The 10657-nt window shown below is 41.7% G+C and overlaps 1 protein-coding gene across 2 annotated transcripts; it reads left to right on the forward strand.

Annotated features, from left to right (window-relative positions):
* The first annotated feature begins 1964 nt into the window (after positions 1-1964).
* On the forward strand, positions 1965-10562 carry LOC123181730 (probable AMP deaminase). 2 transcript variants are annotated; one of them, XM_044594054.1, is made up of 19 exons: positions 1965-2467; positions 2964-3145; positions 3855-4044; positions 4512-4690; positions 4775-4826; positions 4919-5040; positions 5143-5322; positions 5425-5492; positions 5576-5718; positions 6884-6945; positions 7047-7160; positions 7702-7842; positions 8735-8887; positions 8960-9013; positions 9092-9202; positions 9356-9529; positions 9715-9795; positions 9976-10074; positions 10181-10562. In XM_044594054.1, exons 1-19 carry the CDS (start codon positions 2047-2049, stop codon positions 10247-10249), a joined length of 2595 nt encoding a protein of 864 aa, XP_044449989.1. In that variant the 5' UTR covers positions 1965-2046; the 3' UTR covers positions 10250-10562. The 2 variants fall into 2 exon arrangements, with proteins under 2 accessions (XP_044449989.1, XP_044449988.1); XM_044594053.1 differs by having other exon boundaries at positions 1966-2467; positions 4913-5040.
* Positions 10563-10657: the final 95 nt, after the last annotated feature.

Raw genomic sequence — 10657 nt, forward strand, 5'->3', positions numbered from 1 at the left:
TATGGTTGTTCCGCTATCCACACATTTGCTCTTTCTCGTTGATATTGGGTACGTCCAGTGCCGTCCCACGGATCAACAAGGAAGAATTATCGTGATTCCTCCATTTAAAACTCGTTTTGGATTAGAGGGGGAGATGTTCCACCAGCGTCATAAGATCAGTTGGAGCTCACCCATTGAGGCCTTGTTCGGTAAACCTTTCTCCCAAGGGGAATAGAGAGGATTGGAGGGGATTTTGACGTTTTTTGACTCGCGGGGATTTAACCTCGTTAAACCCCTCTCAGTCCCCTTCAAATCCACCTCAACCAAACAAAGCCCTCAAGGTAGCAAGGCCCATGAACTTTCTAATGGCAGGAGAATGGAGTATGTGGTGCCAAAAAAGCATATTTTTTTACCTCAGCTTTGGTATCTCCAGAGGGAGAACCTCAATAATTTTTAATTGTACCAATGGAAAGTGAAAGACGAAGAAGACCGTTGTACAATGAACATGCCATAAAAATATTGAAACCATAGTTCTGAAACCGCCAAGCCCCCTCTACTTCATTAGTCGATCAAATGCGAAGAAGGATCAGTTATCCCTATTCCTCCTCAGAGACGACATGGCTTAGAGTAGGACAACAAGGAAGAAATACGAAGACAGAATTAGGTCTGACCTCTACATTGTTATTCAAAGGAATTAAGTGCATATCCACTAAAGCATGGACAACGTGAATATATGACGAGCCTGGTTTTCTCTTCCCCATTTCTCTGACCAACAAAGTTGGTAGATACATATGTGAGAACACACATTAGTGAGTGTGAAGCAAGATGAGAGACAGACCTAGATAGAAAGAAAGAGGGAGAAAACTAGCCTTTCCCTCCCAGACGGGCACATATAACCTCCATAGACTGAGGATTGATTCAAAATTTCATAGGATATTGATTTAAGAGAAAACACTTCAATCTATCTGCTAAACTGAAAGAAATCAACATGGCAAACTAAATTTCAAAATTTTCACCTAGCCAAAAAAGGCAAATGGGAGCACCTGTTCATTAGGTGCCATAAAAACATTTGGTTTCAGTCGATTGGCTCGGAGCCGTTGGATTGGAAATGGACGGCCATATCACCATCTTCTTCCTCCAAACGTTTTCCTCCCCACGACCTAATATTCATCTTCTTCCTCAGACTGCATGTCCATGTGCCGTATACGGCAAATGGTCTAGCAGTCAGCCTTCATCACGCTCAATCGGCAGTGCTGCAGCACACTCCTCGCCGCCCCACCCTCTCTGTTGCCCCCGCCATGCTCCCGCCGCCCCAACCATCCTACTAAACCTCCCCGGGCACCCAAATTTCTACGTGAACTAGCCCCCCTAATCCTTCAACCTTCGGCTCCCCACCACCGGCGGTGTACCAGCCCAACGGGCTAGGCGGTCCAACAATGCAAATGTTCACATAAACATATATTTTCACTATAGAAACTTAATTTTCTCTATGCTATACATGCCATGGGGAAAATCGAGGGTGGTCATAGACCATCCTGTCCACCCCCTAGCTACCCACCCGCCCTCCACCTGCGACGTCGCTGGTGCGTCGTCGCTCCTGATCGAGGCCTTGCCCACGTCCCCTGCGCCTCGCCGACGCTTGTCTCGGAGCCCCTTGTATTCAACCTCGGGCCTACGCCTGGTTCTCTCGTTAGAATCGACCGACCCAAAAGAAATTTTCAACCGATGAAATAGCATTTGGGAAGGCAAATAAGAAAAACATTCACCCATTGGATTCTCTCCCTGCCCCCCACACCAGATGCTCTTAAATTATTCTCACGAAGAACTAAGCTCTCTTTCTGAGAATTAGGGTACAAACCAAGGGGGGCTCAGCAAAACCTATTGATAATCACCGGTGACTCACATCATCATGTGACCAAAAACCCAATCTGGCGTCCCCGTCACCATCCTCATGCCCCCCTATAAATACGCTCCCCATTCGGCCCTCGTTGATTACCCATTGCGCTTCCTTCACCCTCCTAATCACCTGCGTTAAACCCACCCAAGCCGCCCGTCACTAGACCCCACATGGACTCCGCCTCCGCCTCCGCCTCCTACAAACTGCAGCTCGCCTGCGCCGCACTCGTGGGCGCCTCCGCGGCCGCCGCCTCCGCCTACTACCTGCACTGCCGCGCCGTCGCGCAGCTCAGCGGCGACATCGTCCGCAACTCCGCCGCCGCCGCCAAAGGCGACCGGGAGCGGCGGCGCCCACGCGAGGCCGCCGGGAGGAACCCCCCTCCCCCGCGCCGCGCCGCCGCCGGCTCCTCCTCGCTCCCCGACCTCTCCTCCATCTACGCCGCCGGCGGCGTCGCCAGGGGGTACCCTGTGGAGGAGTACGACGACGGCGATGGGGAGGGGGTGGGGGCGTACGTGGACGAGGCGCTCCTCGCCGCCGCCGCCTACATGCAGATCCCCACGGGCTTGCCGAGGCTGCAAGTGGGGCCCGAGGGTACGTTTGTCTTTATATATACTGTTAACTGCACGCGTGGGCAAGCGCGGCTGGCTGGGTGCGGCGGAGTGGATAGGACTGGGGCTTGCCTTGGGCTTGAGAGCGCTAGGTTGTGAAATGGCTTCCGGTTGGGGGCAGTTTGTGTGAGCTTTCGTACTGGGTAGCAACAAGACTAGTAGTACAGACTGTCGGTATGGTAACTTAGTGCGCTTACCCCCTTTGCAACAAGGAATAAAACGTGGCACTCTTATCTTATCAAGTGTTCCTGCAGTAAACATTTAGTGCTAAAAATTATGTACTCTACGGACAGAATTCAGATGGAGTTTCTGTAAGATAAATTCAAGCTCCCTGGTTGCTCAAGAAAAATATAGCTGTTGGTGCCATGACAGGGTGCTTAATCATCAGGAGATAGACTTGTAAATGTTGTGCAGCATCGTGCTCTTTTTTTTTTCTTTTCTATCTATGGTAATACAGTAACAACTAATGATCAATGCAGGCAATAAACAAATTGTTCGTTCGGGTTCAAGCAGACGGGTTGGATTAATCAGACCAAATTCACCCAAGTCCCCTTTTGCTAGTGCAAGTACTTTAGAGAGTGTAGAGGGGTCTGATGAGGATGCCGCGATGAAAGTCAACGGCAAACTTGATAATGGCCATGCGAGCACAAACAGAAATCTTGTAAGTTCCAATCACCCAGTTGCCATCCAGTTCTACCTTTTCTTGTCATAATTGTTAGTCGCTTACTGGCTTACTTATATGCTCATCTTTTATATATTTTTATTTATGTTAGGGTAGACTTGACATAAATTTTCATATCAGAAGTCTGCAGATCATGAACATGAAATAAGTGAATTTATGACTTAACATTGTTTCATACTATTAAGCATTAAGTTATTCTTATCGTTTCATCTGCTCTTGTTTCTAGAGTTTTATTTCCTTTCCTGTCATTTTGACTTCAATAGATGTGATAATTAATGAGCTGATGTATCCGCATAGCCTTGCTTTATGCTTACAAAAATGAATCAGGATCACTGGAATGTATTTAACAATCTATAGTGTACAATTGGGATGCATTATAGAAGGCCCGAGCATCAAACATAATCTTTAGCTGCTGAAAGATGTGCTAGAATAATGTCAGCCTGTTTAATGTTACTCAATGGTAACAACCTTTTGTCTGGTAGTTACTCTACAGTTAGTAACGTTGCATAATCAATCTTCTGGCTAGATTTTGTCATAATTAGGATTTAGGAACGCAATAGCAGTATTGTTTGCTGATATGCACCAATTCTATTGAAGGCATATATTCTTCACTTTCTTTTGGTACACCAACTGGAAGTCTGGAACTGATCCGAAGAAAGTTATATTTTTACGTTTAATCCTTGAACAGGAGGGAGAACACAAAGGAAATTCAGTTGTGGAGAATGGGGCTGGAACACCATTAGATGCAAAAAACATGACTCGGTCTCATAGTATATCCAATGATCTTCATGCGGTTCAACCTGATCCAGTTGCTGCAGATATTCTTCGAAAAGAACCTCAGCAAGAATCATTTATCAAGCTGTTAACTGCACCTCATGGTATGACAATTGAATATATACAACACTGCTAAAAATTGTATGCAATGAAGTTAACTCTCCTGCAAAAGAAAGGAGATATTAGTTGTATTTACAAGCTTGACAAGTGCAGTTTGTGTTTCGCAAATACAGTGCATTTTTCTAACAGAATATTCACATGTTATACCCAATGTGGATATGTAAGATTTCTCCATTTCAGTCAACTTTCTGCAAGTAAAGAACATTGTTAAATCGTGCAAATGCCAAGTTGTCATTTCCCTTCTTGATTTGCTAGCGATCCTTTTCTTTTGAATGCACACAAGCTAACTTAGACACGCTCAAGATTTGTTTGTTATTCACATGAGTAGATGCTTCTAAACTAATCATCTATTTGTTGCTTTCTCTCCAAGAATTTCTGACCCACTGGGTTGATTTTTTGGTACCATGTATGGGTGAAAGGTTATTAAATATTATTTTCTGTCTGATGCCAGAGATTCCATCTCCTGATGAAATAGAGGTCTACAAAATCCTTCAGAAGTGTCTCGAGTTAAGAGATTGTTACCTTTTTAGAGAAGAGGTCGCTCCATGGGAGAAGGAGGTCATAAATGACCCCTGTACACCAAAACCTAATCCTAACCCATTCACTTTTGTGCCTGAATCAAAATCAGAGGTAGCTTACTTCTGCTTGTTTCATTGTCCCAATACCATTTTTTGTCTGTTTTGCCCTGATTTCAACTCTTGATTGTGCTTTCAGCATGTTTTCCAAATGGTCGATGGTGTTGTCCAAGTCTATGCGGATAAAGACCGTAAGGACTCTTGCCAGTTTGCTTTATTGTTCTTAACTAGGCTATTCCAGCATCCTATGACTCATTTATTTCTCCCTTTTTCTCAGGAACAGAAAGGATTTATCCTGTTGCTGATGCTACAACCTTTTTCACCGACTTACATTATGTTCTCCGGATGACTGCCGCGGGGAACACAAGAACTGTCTGCCATAACCGATTGAATCTTCTAGAACATGTAATCATGTAGTCACTATTTTGTGGCCTGAGTGATTCGGTGAAATCATTTGAAGCTCTCCTATCAGTCTTTTGTGTGATATAGGTTTTTATTCCCTTGCAGAAGTTCAAATTTCATCTGATGTTAAACGCGGACAGGGAGTTTCTTGCCCAAAAAACTGCACCACATCGTGATTTTTACAATGTTAGGAAGGTCGACACTCATGTTCACCACTCAGCATGCATGAATCAGAAACATTTGCTGAGATTCATCAAGTCCAAACTGAGAAAAGAACCTGATGAGGTACATTTATGAATGTTATTCTGAACACTGCCGTACTTCCTTTTAGTAAATATAGCATGACTGTTGACTTATAATCACAATTATTTATGATCTGTCATTTAGGTTGTTATTTTCAGAGATGGTACATATATGACTTTGAAGGAGGTTTTTGAGAGCTTGGACTTAACTGGGTGCGTTTTGCATTTTACACTGTGTATATGTAATGCTGATTCCGCTGCCAGTTGGTTAATCTTTTTTCTTGTTTTTTTCTTAGGTATGACTTGAATGTTGATTTGCTAGATGTCCATGCGGACAAAAGTACGTTTCATCGTTTTGACAAATTCAACCTTAAATACAATCCATGTGGCCAAAGTAGGCTACGGGAGATTTTCCTTAAACAGGACAATCTTATTCAAGGTATTATTTGTTTCGAAGTCATATTTTTTCCTGGATGGCTTATTTATGTTATTGGCACTTTTGTGCAGTTCACATATTGTTGCAGAATGCCATGTTTCCTGTTCTATATTACCATCATAGTTTCTCCTAAACCTTTCACCCTGTGGAAGTCCTATGAAATGTATGTATGCATGTTTATATAAAAGTCAGGTAAATTTGTCTTGATGTACTGCACCTTTGCCCCCTCACTATGATCACATCCAAACTAGTGCTTTTATTGACAATTATGCATGTTTATTGTGTAGTATGCAACTTCTGATAAACTCCGATCAATTTTCTGATAAATTACTTATATCAATCACTGAGCATTAAAAAGCCATGTGTGTTACCAGTACTTGATATCGGCTCAGGCACAATTCCACAAATTTAGTATTTACTCAGGCGCATATGATTAGTACACAGTTAGGACCTTGTGAGCTACTCCCTCCGTTCCAAATTACTCGTCGTGGTTTTAGTCCAAATTTGAACTAAAACCACGGCGAGTAATTTGGAACGGAGGGAGTAAATGATTGATGGTGTAAGCCCAGAAAGTGTCAATTGATATACTTGCTAGTCCTCTTTGTTATAGCCAAATGCCAACAATGGTAGCCAGAGCTTTTAAGCTGCTGAGCCGCGTAGTGGTGCAGTTATACCACTTAATGCTTACTGAGTGTGAGCAGTGTTTGTTGCTCTATAAGTAGACGAGAAAACATCATGAGATACTTTCGAGGAAAAAAATACACGGTCAGGCTAATACATCATTATATGGCTCTTCTTTTTGTTGCAAAATGCTGACGTGTCAGTGTACATCCAGACCAAATAACATGTATTTATTTTCTCCAGGGCACACTATTGTTTTTTTTTCTGTTATATGTTTCACAAGGTTCTCTGGCCTAAACTAGGCCTAGTGCGAGCTGATTCTTATCAATTAGCTTCCCAGATAAACACTAAATATTTTTTGCAAACTCAGCTTATGAGCTCCTGTGCTTATGAACTGCAAGCAACCACCCTTAGCTTCAGCTTTTCTTTGGTTGCGTCTTACTGGTTTTGCTTTTTATTGTGATTAGTTCTTATAATCACTTTATCAAAAAAATTAATGTTCATGGTAAATTTTGAGATATTTATATTGCTATTTGATTTAAACTAGGACGATTTCTTGCTGAGCTGACGATGCAAGTTTTTTCTGACCTTAATGCAAGCAAGTATCAGGTAAAACTATCAGTTGGATTATTTATTTTCCCCGTTTCTTATGCAGATGCAACTCTTTTTTGAAATGTTTGAACTTAGTCTACTCTAATTTGCTTCACCAGATGGCTGAATATAGGATTTCAATCTATGGGAGGAAGCAAAGTGAGTGGGACCAACTTGCGAGTTGGATAGTAAACAATGAATTGTACAGTGAAAATGTTGTTTGGTTGATTCAGGTACCCTTTCTCCACTTTTGCTGGTATTTATTATTACCTACAACAAGAAGTTCCTATAATTTCTTGCAGTTGGGGAACTGTACTTTGCAGACCCACAGCAATCTGGTACTGCCTCCGTTCACAAATATAAGATGTTTTGGATATTTCAATATAGACTACATATGGACTGAAATGAATGAACAAACACACTAAAACATGTCTATATATATCTGATCCACAAAAAAGTTAGAACATCTTATATTTTTGAACGGAGGGAGTAGTTGGTAAAATTTGTTCACCCTTCTTTTCTTGGGTGTTCCATAGTATATTTTGGATGTTTTCCGTCGTTTGCTCTTTGTAACAAATATATACTTGAAAAACAAACTGTGGGTGCCTAATTATGTTGTCCATCAGTTTATCTAGTGACTGCACTGAACAAATTATTCTTTCTGCATGAACAAAGTCCTCAAAATGTCCATGGATGCAGAGTTGGTATTTTATTCATTATGTTTTGATATGCAGTATCCCATGTAGATAATTATTTTCTCGTACTGTTTTGCAGATTCCACGCTTATATAACGTGTACCAGCAAATGGGCATTGTTACATCATTTCAAAATCTTCTTGACAACATTTTCCTTCCTCTGTTTGAGGTTACTATTGATCCAGCTTCGCACCCGCAGCTTCATGTCTTCCTAAAGCAGGTACAGAAACTCTGTTGTCATCGTTTTTGATTTGGATGCTTATCATATCCCTGCTGTGTTTCTTGTCCCCACACGTGTCTGCCTAATCACTAATGTAGAACAAGTCTGCAAAATAACTTTGTGAAATCTCCGTGTAAAGATAAAATGAAACATTCAAGCGATAGATTTTTGGTATCAAAGACAGCTCTCAAATGGATTTGCTGGTCTATGATGACCAAGTAGAAGCATCCGTTCCACATAGGTGATTTTTATAGAAGCATAGGCGCAAGCTCTTCTCAAAAGTTTTGTAACAAACTGTAGGGAAGCCCCCATTGTATGTATCAGAAGTAACCCAAATTCACATCCATGAGACTTGAACAAAGGCGGTAGGCTTGTTTCAAGTGCTCACTTGCTGTCAGTGCTATGGATGGTCCTGGTATTAGTTTGAAATACACATGGCATTACTAGAAAGATCATGTTTATCTGAAGCATATACTCCCTCCGTCCCAAATTACTCGTCGCTGAAATGGATGTATCTAGAACTAAAATACATCTAGATACATCTATACGTGCGACAAGTAATTCGGAACGGAGGGAGTACTATTTAATTTGCAACATCTGGAATCGCCTAAACTGGTTAGATTATCTTAGTTTTCTGCATAAAATATCATAGGTTAGATTTCGCCTAAACTAGTTACACAACCATCTATACCTCCCATAGCAGGTAAGCTAGTTTCCATTTCATCTGTGAACTATGAACTTCCAATTCTTCAGAATATACTTGGTCGATCGAACAACTGAGTTGTATGTGGGTGTCTGAGGCTGAGCTAAGGAAGTACTGGGGGCAAGTTGATTCTCACCATTAACTAGATGAATCTGTTGGTTATGACAATTGTCTTCTTGGCTGTTGCAGGTCGTAGGGTTAGATTTGGTTGATGATGAGAGTAAACCTGAAAGGCGTCCAACTAAGCACATGCCTACACCTGAAGAATGGACGAATGTCTTCAACCCAGCATTTTCATATTATGCATACTACTGCTATGCTAACTTGTACACACTGAACAAGGTAGGCATATTCGTCTTCTATCTTTACATGTTACTAGTAAGTAATTCATATATTCAAAACTTCAATTTTCAGCTGCGTGAGTCAAAGGGGATGAATACTATCAAATTCCGTCCACATGCCGGTGAGGTAAAATATCTTCAACATTCCAGTGTTCGACTCTGACATTCCGGATTTATGCTTTCTCTAATTGGTATGGTCATGCAGGCTGGAGACGTTGATCACTTGGCAGCAACATTTCTTCTTTGTCACAGTATATCACATGGAATCAATTTAAGGAAGTCTCCTGTGCTTCAATATCTGTACTACCTTGGTCAGGTAATACTGCCCGTTTTGGTGTTTCCATCATAGGTGTAAATTTTGAGAAATTTACTATGTGGTTGCATTCTTTTAATACTGTGAACTTACAATTTTTAATGTTTAACTGATGGTGTTATTACTTTCTCACAAATTGCTTTTGAATCTTATCAGATTGGTCTGGCAATGTCCCCTCTCAGCAACAACTCCTTGTTTCTTGATTACCATCGGAACCCTTTTCCTATGTTTTTCCAACGAGGACTGAATGTCTCGCTGTCCACGGATGATCCATTGCAAATTCATCTGACAAAAGAGCCATTGGTGGAAGAATACAGCATCGCTGCCTCGGTACCCCCTCTTTCGCTATCCTTCCTTTTTTCACATCATGCAAAAGTATGTATGTGCTTGTGCATAAATGTGTGTTATTCAGTATGCACATACGCCTGTCTACATAACTTGAAATATGGTACAGAACCAGTGCATTCATGCACAAAAAGCATCACAAGCTCATAATCATTGTGGTATTGTTTCAGCTATGGAAGCTCAGTTCTTGTGATCTATGTGAAATTGCGAGAAATTCTGTGTATCAATCAGGGTTTTCACATGCTCTCAAGGTAAGCAGACCTCCTTTTGTTTGTCTTTGGAGCACTATTGGTGGTTCTGAGGATTACCATGTTACGTTCATTTTAATCACAACTAGAATTCTCATTATAAAATTGAGCAAATCCTTGCTTGCTAAGTTCAATAGATGTAAATACAGGAAAACAGCAATGACCCTTTTGATCTCTTTGCAGGCACATTGGATTGGCAAGAACTACTACAAGAGAGGCCCTTCAGGGAACGATATCCACAGAACAAATGTGCCCACCATCAGGATCGAATTCAGGGACCTGGTATGCACATCTTTTTCCCTTTCCTCTTTTGTGTAATGCAGATTCGGATGGCCTTACCAGTCCTTTCCCATAAACCTTAACTAAGATTCTGGCACATGATTTTCAGATCTGGAGAGACGAAATGCAGCTCGTCTACCTCAACAACGTCATCTTGCCCGACGAGGTGGACCAGTAAGAGGCACCTAGGTGTATAAGCTGTAGCCGTCGCGGGGGATGAATCATACTTCAGCTGAATACCATCTCACCAAACAGCCACCACCAAAGTGGAAGAAGAAGACCTACAAAATAAATAATTTCAGATCGCAGGTGCGGAGCGACTGAGCGGCTCACCATTGTGCTAGACTAGCATTACAGGGAGGCAAGTGTGCAAGTGCTTGATGTAAAACTGTCGCCCTTCTCATCTGTAAAGGATTGTAATTAACAAAGGATGCTGTAACTGTTATAACAATATATTGCTAATAAAGTGATGCCGCACTGTTTCTCTCTCAGAGAAAATGTACCGTGAAAAGAGTTTTATTGCAAGTCATATTGCTGAACAATCGAAAACTTGTACAGGTGGAACAGGTCATGGTAGCATTTTCTT

This window comes from Triticum aestivum, chromosome 1D (assembly GCF_018294505.1).
Source record: "Triticum aestivum cultivar Chinese Spring chromosome 1D, IWGSC CS RefSeq v2.1, whole genome shotgun sequence".
Lineage (NCBI taxonomy): Eukaryota > Viridiplantae > Streptophyta > Magnoliopsida > Poales > Poaceae > Triticum > Triticum aestivum.

Bases quoted from the DNA above. Each gene is read 5' to 3' on its own strand.
- LOC123181730 (XM_044594053.1), top strand. From the start codon at position 2,047: ATGGACTCCGCCTCCGCCTCCGCCTCCTACAAACTGCAGCTCGCCTGC. The intron at 3,146-3,854 runs GTAAGTTCCAAT...ATCCTTGAACAG, and splicing joins CGAGCACAAACAGAAATCTT to GAGGGAGAACACAAAGGAAA. The intron at 5,323-5,424 runs GTACATTTATGA...TCTGTCATTTAG, and splicing joins TGAGAAAAGAACCTGATGAG to GTTGTTATTTTCAGAGATGG.